Below are 16,224 nucleotides of genomic sequence, written 5' to 3' on the forward strand. Positions count from 1 at the left end.
TTTCTCGTCATTTCAAAAAACATGTTTTTTGAAAATAAGTTCTTTACGAATGGAATTCATCCGCTCTTCCACAATTACTCGATTTACTGTAGTTTTATCAGAAAGAAAGCAAAGTAAATTAAATATGTGATAGTTCGATAATCTTTCCTTTTTCAATTTATACACGCATGATATCGCAATATTTATACGTATATCTAACATGTACATGTATGTGTCTATGTTTATTAGCTGATTACGCATATTTATTTTGGCACTTTTTATAATAAAACTTATTTACAGGTAACAAGAAATAACATCATCTATCAACAGAAATATTGTAATTATCATTATTATTGGTATTATTATCATTAGATATACAATGATTTTGCAAGATTGCCCTATACAATAATAATCGATTTATGTATATTATACCTCATAATCGCTGTTCATTTTTCGCCTATCAATTTGTCATTATATAATCAATATACAATAAAAATGAAACAAAGTTTTCACATTAAATTATTTACATTTTTTTATCAGATTTATTTACTTACCTATTTATTCATTAATTTACTTATACTTCTTATTACTGTTTTCTTTCCTCTCTTTCTCTATTCGCTTAAGTTTAGGCATTAATATATATTTATATACTATCGTTATGTATATCTATATAAACGTTCGTGTTTTTCGCAGAACAGTACGTAATTGTAGGCGGTATTTATTTCGCTCATACACACCTAAGCGAATGCGTCTGTCAAATTGCTTCCGATGAAAATTATTACTCGCAATAATAATTAGTTGTTTTACCGTATCAACTCAGGGGTTGTAGAAAATGAAAACATAACGGTCTGTGATTATCTATCGCCGTTTTACGAAACACAATAAGCTGGGAATAAATGATATTGGATTTTTTTGTTTTTATTTGCTTATGTAGTTTACTTTTTGTTGTTCTTTCTCAAAAAGTTATCCACACAATATGTTTGAGCACCGAAGTCTTCTGTGTACATATCTTACATGCAATTTTTCTTATTAGGCAAAACATACTCTCACATTATTGTAATACGTTATAAAATATGTAGTAATACTTTCAACTTGTTTTCGTTTTGGCTTCGTTCATGCGTTTATATTATAGTTCATTTTCTTTACGTTTGTTTTTCAAAGTTTCAAAGTTTCTTTTTCCCTCCTTCAATTTCTATACATACACGCGACCGTAATTGACACGCGTGGACAGATTTTCGCACCCTTTGTACGCACACCTCTGCACTTCACTTCAGAGTCTGTAGAGAACGAGAATCAAACATGGCGACACGAAATAAGAAGATAGAGAACAGGGAGCGTAGAAACTTGTCGGCCAACTGACGGCCGGAAACACGAGTATATTTTGACTTTGCCAGCAGCGCGCGAGCAGTCGAAGTTTGAATTTTCGTTAATTTGAAAGGCAGTCGATAGCAGGCGAAGACCAAAGTCGCGAGGTGGAGCGCGAGCCGAGTGTCTGAGGCCGCCATGTTGTCAGCTTGCGTGCGCGCGGTATCTGTTTTCTGTCAATTATCGGTGTTTGCACATCGAACTTCATGCATGGGAAAATAATTCCCCGATATTAATCGAACCTTGAGAAGCAGCGCAAACACCTGGAAAAAGGACAACGCGATACCTGTCCAGCTATACTCCAGCTTCTGCAGCGTGGGAACGCGATCCTGCCACTTGAAATACGAATTTCCGGTGCAATGCTGCGACACGAAACGCTGGCGCGATTCATTAAGGACGTTATATCAATCGAGCAATTAACGCCCGGGGACACCCCGTGGATTGTCAGTAATTTTAACACTACCTGCGACACGAACAATCGCTGCTCGCACACACACACACACGAATACAGAATCGCCATAACGCATAATGTCAAACCGGTTGTCAACGCTCGGATACCGTCTCTGTAGTACGGTGTTACATGTATTGTGTATTACGGCGCATAAACTGTCCGGAAACTTGGTACCGTCGTTCACGTTAGGTGGTGACAAAACTACGCCAGCCGTCGACGGTTACAAACGGCTGCCTCGCGTTCAACCAACCAGGAAAGCCTCCCTTGCTGATGCAAGCTCTACAACCCTCCCTGCACACTATGCCGCAGATCTATCTACAGACACATTTGTGTACTGTTGAGAAAGTTAGGGTGAATTTATCTCGCTTTTATCCATAACCCATGATCCTTGTTTCCATTTTCAAGGACAATTTCCTATATATACGCTGTGAATGTTGAAAAAACGTGGCAGCAATAATTCTTGCCAGTTTTTATAAAGGAAATGACAGAAAGAGAGGAACAGTGACGATAATTTATTCACCGTTAGTATGGTATACTATCATCGCAGCATTGCTCTGCTAACCATGATAATTTTTCATTTTGTATACAGCGCGAGCACCAAATACCTGTTATTTTACCTTATCCGGTTTGGTATGGTAATTAATATGCCGAGCGATGGAAACGGCATAAATGATTAGCGAATTCTCGTCACTGCTAATTCCCGCGATACGGATAAACGGTCGTTAGACCGAGAAGAAAAACCGGAAAAGAAAGCAAACGAGAGAAAGAGAGAGAAACGGCGAAGAGACGGAGAGGGGTGCAGCTAATTTCCCCCCGTTTTAACTCATCCCTCAGCCGTGTAAGGTTCTTTAGATTAGGGAAGAGCGATTATTAACGCGGGTGCGTGGATGTGTGCACCCCTGCCTGCAGGTGCCCCCTTCGTTACGATGTAATGTCGGTATAATATAGGCGCTACGTGAGCCCGGGTCCTTCGCATATTAATACACGCACACACAGGGTGTACAACCCGACGAAATTATCCGTTTTCCACCGCTATTCCCGCCGCTATATTTTCCGTATGCAAAATAAGAAAGAAAACGAGAAATTCAACGCTTTTACAGTGGCCAAACAAGAGCTGGATGGAACTGCGCGCCAACTAGCGGTGGCGTCCTGCAGGTCAGCTGACCACGCAGCGGTTGGCGCGCAATTCAAAACGACTTTTATTTGATTTTCCTGATATGAAATTATTTCAGCTTTTTATGTTCGTGAATTCATTAGGTGGGCATAGAACAGTTGAGTATTGAAGAAACGAAGTAAGTTGTTAAGTTCAGGGTTATCAAAAAAAGTAAGACTAGAGTTGATCGAGTTCAGTCTCAACCTTTGAATTGAATCGAACTTTTTCTTTTGGATACCTTTTTTGTACGAGAGTCTGCAATAGAGAGCACCAGGGCTGGAATTAACGGGTAATTACGGTCTACCACCATGTGCGCAGGCTACATAGAGAACACCCTTGTCTGTACATGATAGTATAATATAATACACGCATGTGAGGCAGGGGCGTTAAATGATCTAATGACGTCACCAGCCAGTATCTCTCTCACGCTTCGGTTAACCGGGACTGTGGCGGGTTTCTCACGCGTGGCTTAACATACCTGTATACCTTGCACCGCACCCCCACCCCCAGCTCTACGTCCACCTCCAACCCCCGGCGGCGCGACGCAACCCTCAAAAGTTCGCGGACGATCATTCCGTGGTTTACAGCCGGTGCTAAAATCGGCGTAGTTCATTCTCCCTTCGTACAACGGATTTTTTTGGGGATGTTTCTCCGTGCCTGCCCAAGGAGTGTAATTTTTTTTACAAATCTCTTTTCCTCCTGTAATCGTCGTTACTGCGCACAGCTGAAACCACGCGTATAACTCGAACCCCCGAAGAAGTTCGAAATGACTAGCAGAAAATTAACTTTCAACACTGCGGAGGGGTTAAACGGATTCCGGGGTGCTACAAAGGGTTATACAATAACGATTAGCGACAAGCTATTAGCTACGAGCGATTAGCCCGGTTGTACAGGCATCGCTCGGTTTCCGACTATCCCGAAAACGGTTCCCCAAACCGGAGGCATGCTTCTTGCCCACGCCTCAAACACATATCCATCCCTTTTCTTAACGCCCCGGCCATAACCCTCTGCGATTCCTGAATTAACTCGCAATAGTTTCAATGAACTGCGGACTCCAATTTACCCCAGTTTTTCATCCCTTATTCCTGCAGGCAGATTGGGGTTCCTGAGGAACTTCGACCCTGAGGTCTCATCGTAGGTCACTCAGCGTTCGTCCTATCTTTACATTAGCTAACCAATTTACATTAAACATGATGGTAGTCATTGTCCATCAACGTCAAAAGTTACTAGCAGCCCTTCCGCAGGGTTGTTCTTCTATGTACACATACGGATACGGATCAAGTCTTGGCTCGATCAGGTGGCACCTGCAGTTCCATTTATCGTCCACTTCATCCTAGTTACCGTTCTGCGGTATATACGGTGGCATGTAAGGACCCGTCAATATGTACTGAACGGCGACTATCATCAGCTGCGGAGCACTCCATCTGACGATGTAGGCACTACCTGAAACCATGAAGAAGAGAGCACGATTTTAGAGTCAAGAACTGAACCAGCGGATCGTTTTCTGGCAATGTTAGTATTTCGATCCTTAATTTATAGTAATTCCTAATTTGGCTAACGTGGTTCTCAAGCATAAGTAAATCGTTGTGTCAAAAGAGTTCTTTCGGTCCGATGGGTCCTGACCATTCCGAGCTAGCATTTCCCATTTTGGAAGTGGTCAGCATGATTCAGGCAAAATATCAGCTTATCCTGCAGTGTTCAGGATTGGGACGATTGATTGAAAGGAGTCGCTAACGGTCCGACGCAGGTCTCGGGGAAATTTGATAGAATGCCGAATGTCCGGTGGATGTTTTTCGCCAGGGGTATTAATGAGATTTGGTAAGTTATTTTAGGGGTTCATAAGCCGGTTGCGTGCCATACCGACGTCATTAAATTTGCATAGCGTAATGCGTTCCATGGATATCCGTATACCCTGAGCTCAGCACTACTGTTTCCGGAAATCGAATATTGGAATCGTATTTTCTCTCCGTTTTAACAATTCAACACTCTTTCTCAGCGGCACCAAAATTACGAGATATTCATTTGTCCCTGATTAGATCAACTATACCGTACGCATGTATACCATCCTAAATAAAATCTGAATGTGAAGAATGTGAAGAGAAAATGTCAATTCCACGTGTCTCTGCGTTATTTCTCATTCTTTTCGTATCCTGCAGCAGGCGCGATATAAGAGGCGCTGTATTTTTTCGCACAGTCAAATATCCCTGCGGTCTTAAAATCGCGATAAATTTTTTTTTTTTTCTTCTTTACATCCATTCCCTCACGATCGGCGTCGCGGACAGAATTATTATTATGGAGGCTTTGGTTTTCAGGCATCCCTTATGTACCCACGTAATACGTAATGTCGTACGTTTATACATACTTTTTCAAAACTACTATGTTTTTCCCCGACGACTACGCTGTATATCAACAGTAAAATATCCCTTTTCTATTGGCCAATATAAAGCCCGACTTTTCCTCCCTGATGCTGCTGCTGCTGCCCAACGTGGCTCTGGCGCTCGACTGACATATTGGCTCTGATAGAGCGTAATCTATTATGCCGATACCGGATGCTGCGTCTTTCATCTCGGCAGAGGGAGGTCTCGATATCGAAGGCTTTAAAATTACGTGTATAAGGCATCAACAGGAATTTTACACCTCTGAAAACGGTTCATCTCCTGTTCTCAAAATTTTCTTCAAAAACAGGGAATATTGACAACTAATAAGTATTTTGACACATTTCGTATATCTTTCTACCAATATATGAGATCAGGAAAAAAATTATCTCCATCGATTTTTACTGTATTATAAATTAAGAATAATCATAAGCAGCTACTATTTATAAAAATCGTACGAACGGAAGAAACTAATCAAGCAACGTGATTTGATTGTCGTTCAGTTACTACAAAGTTTTTTGGGTAAAAATGTATTGACGAAAAATTTTTCTCCTTGATCATAGGGATGATTTTTGTGAATTATATTAAACTTGAAGATGTTTAGTTATACTTTTGAAATCTTCGTTTCCTCTCGTTTTTGTTTCGATAAACTTTCGAGCTGACTCTACATAACCTTAATGATAGTTCGAACCTTTTTTGATCGTTCTACACACTACGACGTGGAAAAATGTCGGGTCACTCGAAAGATCTGATTGTATATAATAAAAATAAGAACAGGAGGGGTCAAATCATGAAAAAAACAAAAAGAAGAAGAAGAAAAAAAAAAACACGAACGAGTGGAAAAACGCGCGTGGCTAGGGAAATGGATAAGGGCAGGTAGGGCCAGTGGCCAGATCAGCTATTTCCGGCACGTTTCGCGTTCTCTTTATGTTATGGGGTAGACCCGGGCTGCTTCTATGGTGAACTGACTTTGCTGTTATTGAAAATGGATTTTCCCCTCACGCTTGCTTGCTATTTCTCCCGTCTGGCCTAACGACGCGTTCCTACGTCGTGAAAGCTCGTTCATTCCTCCGTTCAAACTTCTCTGAACGACGCGGGGCTGCAGGGACCGAGAGGCTTGTGTAAACGCGTAATTGCGACAGAGTCGTCAAGCCGATCGCTGCCTTCAAAATGCCGATTTCCCTCGCTCTCTGCACGCAGGGCGAATTTCAAAGAGCGTAAAGCGCGACGCGGAGCGCCGGATATAATCAGCCGTCAAAGGAAGCCAATCTCTTACTCTTCACGCTGGAATCTCGATAACTTTCCGCGGGCGGGGCTGTGGCTGATGAAATTCGGTGAAACGGGAAGTCGAGTCCGGGGTTTCCCCGTGTTTTTTCGCCCTCTCGAGCCGTGTGTGTAACCTAACTTATACTGCAGGCGTTTTGTGGACCTTGGATTTATCAGCGTGAGAAGCATTTGTGTTCGCGATATAAAAATTTATTTATATACCGATAAATTTACCCTGCGGCTGGTCGCGTGGCGTAGATTCAAACACCCGCACCTCACGACTCTTTTTTCCCTTCCATTTTCTCACCGAGAAAGGGTCCGCGACTCCGTGGAGAGACCAGCTGAGGTTTTTCAGAACGATCTATAAATTGAAAGTAACAGCTCTATGCGCTGTGAAAAACTTGTCTCCTTCCCAAGGTTCGCTCAATAAAATATACATTCCTTCTCCGATACTCTTGCTCGATTCAGGTTTATAGTCCCGGAAAAACGGCGATTGAAACAAAAATTGGCTCCTGAATATCAAAAGGACTATATTTTCAACTTCTTCAAAGAGTTCGGAATGAGAATGAATCGGGTATGTGGAACAAAATTAAGGAACAGAGAAATGACTGTTGAAAATGGGTTCAAAAACGATAGAGTTTCTGATTATAAAATCCTCTCTTTCAATTTGTTGATAAATTAGCTTGTGTTATTTGAATTTATTCAGATTTATATCTTCAACAAAATATTGCTGTTGTTCCATTGGTATTCACTAGCATTAGTGAAAATAACTTTTCAAGTGCTTTTATTACTCCTCATTCATTCGCAAATGTCTAAATGAACAAATCGAGCCACTATTCAAACCTGTACTATTTCCGTTTGAAAAAATTGCTCCACCTCCAGTTAACCTGAAGAAAATTAACTGCTGTAATAAATCTCAATGCAATGCGTGCCCCGTCGACTAAAAATCAAACCTTTTTCCTCCACCCTCCACTACTTCCCAACGTATTTCTATTACCGGCTCCCTCTTAATACATTCTGGAAGTTACCTCGAAATCAGACGACGAGGTTCCCCGATACTCTGTCGTTACATGTATTGGAAACGATGTCGCGTGATGAGTACCTGCTTTCCTAATGTCCTCATTAGGCTCTCGAGTGATTCGAGTCTTTGGAATACCTAACATTGGTTCTCCGATACGCGGAACAAATATCGATGAAGCGGGGAAACGAGACGATAATAAATATAATAAAAAAGACGCAAATTTGAAAAAAAGAAAAGAGAGTAAACAATTTAGAAAAATAAATTTAAAATAAAGACACGTCCAAGACGATGGAAAGCTACGAAGAATTTGGATAACGTCGAAAACCGCGGCTCATTTTCCCTTCGACCCCTCGCAACTTTTCACACCGACGAATAACCGCCGTGTCGGCGTTCGCGGTTACGTTACTTCTGGTTTGAACCGGTGGGGTCAAGGCAGTGATTAATCGAGGAGCGGCGGCGGGTACGAGGGCGTTAAAATCTCCCGCCCCCGTGTTTTTACTACTTTTTTTTTTCCACCTCCCTCTCTCTCCCTCTTTATTCCGGTTCACTCGGTAACCAAGGCGAGGAAAAAAGGCTCTTGGCATTATTTGAACGAGCGAAAATGTGTCGCACATGTGAATATGATATTTTTTCCTCCGGCCAAAGGGGAAAATTAAGATGCGAAAGGGTGGACGGGCATGAGAACGAGGGATTAAGTTCGGCGGTTAACTTGTTTGCCGGAGGAAACTCAAGTGCCGCTGAGTTACGAGAAGCCCGGTTTATGCCAGGAACAGATTATATGTATACAGATTCGCTAATTTTCTCGCTGGGAAAAAACGGAAGAGCAAAGATATAAAGTCGGGAAAATAAATGAACAAACACGAAGGAAAATGATACTCCCAGTTTCACGCCTCGATTATTTGACGAGTGCATCGCAGCGACGAGATTTTAATCTAACGTCTAGTGCAGCAGCTAATCTCAGCTCCAGCGTTTTTCTCCTCGCCCACTTTGCATGAGACATGCCGTGACTCAACTTGAACTAATTTCAGCACCGTCGCCACTTGACCAATGTTTCAGAAATGCTTGGGAATATTTTTTGACGAGGGTTGTACTTTGGGTAGAGAATTGGAGGTTGAATTTTGGCCAACGAGTTTTGGGGTGAAAATTCTCGAAGATTGATCGATCTTTGTGGCATTCATTAACTTCAAGACTTGTATGAAATTTCCAAAAAAAGTGCTGAAAAAGTTAAGGTCATATCAGGATAATTCAACGGCTAGCAGTTTATGAACTGTCAAATCGTATGAAATCGATAAATTGTGATATTTCGTAGGATAATTTTATCACATTTAGGATTGTTATTTTTTTCATAAAAGATGGGATTAATAACATTATTTCTACCATTACTGGCAATCCTTTGATGTTTACATGAAAGCCAAATTGGAGTTACTATTTCAATAACTAATATGATGTTTAATAAATTACAACGTTGTGTATACCAGTATATGTACGTATACGAAAATAACTTTTATGTCAAGGTCAGCTTTCAAATATACAAAATCAATGAATAAAAACCCATTACCAAATTGCAGTAATTTGCGAATATCGATCGGCCAAATCAAATTCAGAAGTTCGAAACTACTCGAAACGGCTGTAGGACGATTCGTCAATTGAAAAATATTCCCTCAATTTCCGGCGACAATTAACTCTCTTTCTCACTATAGTTATCGATTTTTATTCTCCTGACAACTACAACATTAAATTAATTTTCGCGACAGAAATTCACGCGGTGTGTAAAAACGTCTCGAGATTGCGAATCGACAACTTTTCTGGAAGGGACACGGCGTTTAGATGTCACCCACTTTAACACGGGGGTAAATTTTTCGTTCACTTCAGGTGCACAGCTGGAGTTTGAAGTCGATGGATCGTTGTAACTTTGCGTCAGATTCGGGTCTAATATCGACAGAGTGCTCGGCTGACTGGTGCGTATCAAGGTTCAGAAATGAGAATAATTTATGTTTCTGTTCGCTAATGCACGCTCAGTATACAGCCTTCTCTCTCTCCCTCTTTCTTCTTCCCTCCCTTGACTGACTAGATGAAGGTGCGATACTCCGTGTGTATTGCGGAGTGAACAGTGAAGCCTGCAGAAGGGCGTTGCGGGCCGGAGTTGTTTCTGTAATTAATGGCCAAGCCCCGCGTCGAGTTGTCTGTCATGTCTCACCCGCAACGCGGCGCAGCTCGACGTCCCGGGATTCCCTGATGGCTGAATAAGAGCCCGACTTCACCTCAGCGCCACCTGACTTCTCTCTCTTTCATGCACACCAGCGACATCTCGCGGCAGTTCTTGTGCACCCGAATGCAAGCGCTGCAGAGTTCACGTTGATGAATCGCCGTTCGATATATCGCTCGTGTTATGTTTTCCCCCCCACCACGTCGCTAGCTCGAAGATCGCAGCTGCGTGTTGGCGTCGTAAGCGTTCCTCTTCTAGGATTAAGGATCGACTGTTTTCTTTTCTCGGTACGTACCTACTTCAAGAGGATTATGCTAAGCGGCATTGTGCTATTTAGTGTACCCATCTCGTTCCGAACCGAAATTTACAAGTCACAAAGTGTATAATACTCGAATGGCTCTACATTGCCGATCTCTCTTCGCTGCCGCTGCCGCTTCAGACTCGACGAATTTTGATCTCGTTAGAGATACTCCGGCTTGGAGGAGAGTCCCGGAGGAGAGGGAAGCTTTTGGTGAAAATCCTAAGAGAGGATAGGAGACGGGATGTTTTTTCGCGCTGGCTTCAGCCCCTCGTGTCTATCATCCGCTTATTTACTCATGTACTTTATGCATGATATATTGAATTTGTATATACATATATATATATATAGAACCATAGAGCAAAGCGAGCAAACAAAATGGCTTTGTGAATGAGGAATGAAACAGAAGGGATGCTGTGTGAATATGAAAATAAAGAAATTCGTTCACCGAGAGTGAAAATTTGACAGTGCGAATAAAGGAAAATGAAAAACCATGGAAGAAGCGACAAGGAGAGAGAAAAAAAAGTAACGTTTTCATACGGTTTCAAGACCGCGTGGCGCGTTTCATTTTCCGTCATCATTTATCTCCGAATCTCATGCACTGGCTAACCCTTTCAGAAGTCTGTACAGCTCTCTGCAGCTGTGATTTCAAAAAGGGTATACCTAATATACGTACAATAACGTGCGCAGTTGATTTTACGTTTTTGTTTGCAATACTCGAGGCGTTGTCTGGCGGAATAACGTTGAATCTTTGACAAAAAAAATATGCAGATATTCGTGTCGGGCAATAATGAAGACCAACAAAGCAAAAAAAAAAAAAGAAAAAACCAACTCAGAGGCAAACGAAAGGTGTGATATCCCCCCCCCCCTCCCTTCTTCTTCTTTTCCCTTATTTTCATCCTTTTCCAGAGTGTAAACGTATCTGAAACGCATTATTTCACGTCACCGAAGTTATAATTAGTTATAACTTATAACTTGTACCTCTTGTAAGTTATAACTGCAGACTGTGGGGAGGAAAACCGTGAATATATAAGGGCTGGTAAAGAGCGACGAAAGTTCTCCGGCGATGTTGAAGCTGGCTGGGAGGAGAGGCCTCGGCGTAAATTCCCAACAAACAGCGCCGGCACATCTCCTCCGAACTTTCTCAGTTGCCTGGGGACTGTCTTCTCACTAAGTATAGACATTAGCATACTGTTCGCTGTATTGCAATTTACTGCATTACCAACTATATATTATATGTATATCGCGCGCATTATATCGCCATATTTATACCCCCGTGCAACGGACGATACGCACACAGTAGCCTGCATAATGAGAGCCTATAAACTATGTGACAGTACCTCGCTGAACTTGGTATGGATGAACAGACTTTGGTTTCACGATTGGAACAATCACAGTAATGATTCTCATCGCGGGAACAAGGACAATGGTAACGACACCCGAGGAGCTGCTGCAGCTGGATTCGACTCAAGAGAACATTCCAAGAAGGATATCCAGGCAGCACACTCGTCGAATTGGCGACTATCGTCTGACTGATTAAAGCCAAGATGATGTCAGGAGACAAAAAATTTGTTTGACAAAGAGCTGGCACATAGTCGGCAAGATGGTGGCTGTTCGCCTGAGAAGTGGGCAATGACTGTCAATAAGCTATAAGTCTGAAGTTGAGAAAAATTGGATATTGTATAGAACTCACCATGGTAAATGTAATGGAGTAAAGAGAATTTGGTCATTCCAAAAAGTTCAAACTCTCATTTGGCCATTTTTTTTTTAATGACAATGAGTCAATTTATAGTCGGCTTATACACTATTGACTAAACGTATGGTTGTTGTTTAGTCAACTATTGGCTTCCAATACCCCCTTTTTATCAATCTCCGATTGGTTGACTGCATTTTATGCTGGCATTAAGTGGAATGTAAGTCGACCGTGTCCTACTTGAACATTATTCTGTAAGGTGAGGATCGAGCTCCATCGTAAATCGATCCCCGTTTTAGTTCAGTTCTTGGTTGCCTCGTCAACCCTGCAAGTCGATCTTGCATTGGTTTTGCAACGCAAGAGTAAGTCGTTAGAGTCGTTGCAAATCCTTGGAAGGTGCCCTTTTTGCACCCCGAAGATCCGCAACTCCCTGCAGAAAGCCCACAGCCGGCGAAGCACTAACTCAAGTGAAATCTACTTAAGTCCGTCTTGTTTTCACGCTGTCTTCAGTTAGTCGCCTAAGTCTCGGAAGCTTAACGGATACGGAGTGCAGCCCTGCGCTCCTCTACGCCCGAACCGCTACCCGCTATCTGTATCCATAAAGGGTATCAAGCCGACCCCCGGCTTAGGAGACCCCGAGCCCCTGCCGACCCCACCCCACGTGCCTCCTGCGATATTTTGCCAAAATGAACCTCGAGGTACATGCGATTCAGCCCAATGCGCCTGTAATGCGAGTTCGACTTCACGTGGATCGATAAATTTTCTCATCAGAAGCCGTTAGTCGGTCGTTCATCACAAAAGACAGTAATCAATTTGATTTTTGGTTTCCAGGTCATCGACATCTAGGGTTGTTCATCGTCCATGAAGTAACAGCTTCGATCTGGACCGTTAGCATTTCTATTGATTGAGATTTCGATTGGTTACGTAATGGTTCTCTCGATTGAAAGAGACCAGTGAAGATGTCCTGTAAAGACAACCTGGCTTGGATTCCATAGTGTCTTGTTATTTCAGAACGAGAAGGTGATCAGCCATGGAATCTGAAGAATCATAATTTCGACAGTGTCAATGGAATAAGTTTTCAACGTCTGCGTCTAAATAGCACACAGATCCTCAAAAATGGTCTTGCAAGTCAGCAGCGGTTTATCGCCATACTCACGCTTTGACGATTGCCTAGCAATCACGGAATACGAAAGTTCCATTTCAGAGTGCATACTCTTAAAGTTCGTACACATTGGGTGCAGCTGGAGGCGAACCGGCCCCTCTAAATCCTAGTCCATTCCTGCAAGTATCGGAGAAATTTCAAAGTATTAGCAGAGAACTCTTATCTCGGTGGGGCACACCTGGCCGACTCCTCGGAGCGGGTAGTTTACTCGAGAAGCTGTGGCGGGTTCCGGGGGCACTTGGTGAGTATCTACGGTAGCGGTGCATAGATACGTCTGTGTACCCCGAGCGAGTACATAGACGTAATGTACGACTCTGTTCGAGGAGAACCGTATGGGAACTTGGGAGATCCAGCAGCTTCGACCACCGTCAGTTATGGCGGGTGGTAAACCCGCTGAACCAGGGGATGTGGCGAAACCAAAAGGAGCATGGCTTCATGGTATATAGCCGATACGTGAATCGCGTTCAAGCCGAAGCTCACTGCGCTCTCTCTCCTATTCTCGTATCCTGGCAACCCATTGGTTTCACCTTATCCAAGCCTCACCCCCATGCAGGCTGTTTCTCTGGGCCCACCTGCCTTTGCCTCCATCTGTTTCGCTCCTCTTTTGCGTTGTCTTTGTTGTCGTCGTCGCGTAACCGCATGCCTAAGCTCTGGCTTAGCTAGGGCGGATGCGGAACTTCCGTTAAAAAAACATTTCGCTGGTACCCCGGCTGACTTCAGGCTTCACCGAGGGATGAAGGAGGTAGCCTGTTAGAATTACGTATTCATTCGTCCACGTAGAATCCGAGTTGGCTGAAAGAGGCGCAGCGTTGGAACGACATGCGCGAACCTGCCGTATCAAAAGCTGCGGAGTCTTGGCAGCTATTAGGTAGATACTCGGCTTTCCAATTTATGGAAAACGGAGGTCGTCGTCTTATAATGCACTTGGAGATTTTCAGTAGCCTCTGCCGGAAAGCTGTTGAGACTAGTCACGCACTGCGCACCTGCGTGTTACTGGGTGCGTGAAAATGACCTCGAATCTGTGTCAACCCCGCACCTTTCTTCACTAATGATTGTACATTTCGACGCGAGAATTCATTTTCGTACGTGCCTTCGCCGGCAAACTAGTTCGAATCGAACCTGGGCACACTCCCTTATTTATTGATATGAACAAATGAATTGGTATACGAATCACGCCCGAACAGGAAAAAACCAATTTCCTTTCATTCTCCTTTTGAACTGCACGTCTGGTGCGAAGTAGAAAAAAGACGAAAAAAATGGAAATGTAATGAGGAAAAAGGAACAAAAAGGTGGATAGAAAGGTATCCCCAATCGACAATGGAGATGATGAATTGAACAAAATAACAGAGATAACCGTAACCATTATAAATTTTCACCCCTCAGCTCGCTTGCCGTCTTCTCGTAGTTTGATCACCGCGTACTTGGAGATTGCAGTGTTAATCACGCTGGCTTAATGATCACGTAAATAAGGAAGACAGGTAGTTGGAAGCAGTTAACTCAGGTGAATCCAGAGGCGGATGCCGTAATTATTAAATTCCAAAGTCCGTCGACCACCGTCGGTTCAACACCGCAGTCGATTCTGAACGCGAACTACGAATCGCGCGACTAATTAAACTCCCACACGCCTAGAGCTGGGAATTATAAATTCGACCGGAAACAGATACGTATGGACAGAAATGGCGCCGAGGAGAGGGTTGTAGCTGCAGCTGCAGCAGGCGGAGCATCTTTGAGAGCGGGACGTAGTTTACCGAGTTAACCGGGGAACCATCGTAACTCGAAAGCAACGACCATCGCCGTCTCTCTTCAGTCGACCTAGTCTACCCTTCCAGTCACTTAGTGAGCGGCGGCAGGTGCAGCGAGGTTGAATCGTTATTCGGGGCTCAGACAGCTCACGGAAATCCGCCCTACCAGCCTTTGACGGCATGCTTCGCCATAATTCTGGTGACACCGGGGTGGGACGAAAGTGTTGGATGAGAGGGGAAATTTATTCCTTACTCTGAACCTTCGCGCCGCCTATGATAGCGCCAATTTCCTCCGGCTTCTCTCCAACCTTCGGCCATCGTAAGCCGGGTCGACGATAACCCGGTTAACTCTTTGAACGCTCCGAATCACGTCGCAAATCGAGACTTCCGGCTCTAATTTACCGGCCCGCGACCCACGCGTCTCGCATTTCTCAGACCCACATGCTGCACATCGTCCGAGATATCTCGCCCTCGACAATTGTTTTTCAGTTTTCTCGCCCTCCGAATTATCGACTTCGACTAGTCGTTGGTGCCGGTATTGGAAAGATACACTATCTCGCTACCTTTCAGAACTGTCCTTCACTAACGCCGTTTCAAGTACTTGAGTGAGTTCATTAGCCTCGGTTGGATTTTGCGGCCAGTGATTAGCTTGGCACTAAATTTCTCCTCACGCGTTGACGTTCAAACTGTTTTTTACAATTTCAGTATCTCCCAGGAAACCATGATCCTCAATTTGGCTGCAACTTTGGGGTGAAAAAAAAAATGTCCAGAAGTAAGGGACACTGTGGAGTTGTACAGTTTGAACCCGTTTTAGCAGTTGAGGTCGTCGAGCCGCGTGGACGAGTGACAAGGGAACGGTTGAAAACCGTTTCGACCCAAAGAAACTTGAGCCCGGAAATACCGCACCCAAACAGTCACACCTCAGGCCGTTTCAGTTGTGCCGGACTCCAGCAGCCGCATTGTTAGGCTTACCGTATTTCTCCTACCCTTATCCACCCTCTAAAAAATTGGCCTCGGCTTGGCGTCGTTCGATTGTTATCATGCTCGACAACTTCATCTGGAACTGCCCTTCGCCCTTCGCCCTTAGCTTCGCGGCTGTATAATCAAGACCTAGAAGCGGGATGAAAGCAAACATCTGTCGAGCCTCCGACGGGCGTGTCGATCCTTCATCGCTGGATTTAGTCGTCACCGGTATCCGGCAATTCTAGGGTTGTTCTAGCGTTTGTTTGAGACGACTGGAGGGTTGAAATTCGTTCGAGTATAAACGAAACTCACAAGGCTTTCCATCATACTCTTCAATTATTCATACCAGGGGTCTTCTTCGTTGACCTTGAGAATCGTCACCGAGGACTAACGTGTGATCTGAAAGGTAGGAGAATCGGTTTGCTGGAAAGAAGACGTTTATGAAGCTCGTAAATAAGCACAGGGTGCCGACTGAATCGTTCGAAAGGGTGGAGCGGGGGGCTTCGAACGGTGAAAGTAGACTGTTCCCATCCACCTGGTCACACGAAGA

General features: G+C 43.7%; 1 protein-coding gene across 3 annotated transcripts in view; it reads right to left on the minus strand.

The window, feature by feature from the left end:
- Positions 1-3,047: 3,047 nt before the first annotated feature.
- Positions 3,048-16,224, minus strand: part of LOC124411175 (lachesin-like) — a 222,130-nt gene continuing 208,953 nt past the window's right edge. For all 3 annotated transcript variants that reach the window (XM_046890124.1, XM_046890125.1, XM_046890123.1), the window contains one exon: positions 3,048-4,391. In XM_046890124.1, the coding sequence (XP_046746080.1) occupies positions 4,282-4,391 (110 nt within the window). In that variant the 3' untranslated portion in view covers positions 3,048-4,281. The remainder of the gene's footprint in view (positions 4,392-16,224) is intronic.

Source organism: Diprion similis, chromosome 10 (genome assembly GCF_021155765.1).
Source record: "Diprion similis isolate iyDipSimi1 chromosome 10, iyDipSimi1.1, whole genome shotgun sequence".
NCBI classification, from domain to species: Eukaryota; Metazoa; Arthropoda; class Insecta; order Hymenoptera; family Diprionidae; genus Diprion; species Diprion similis.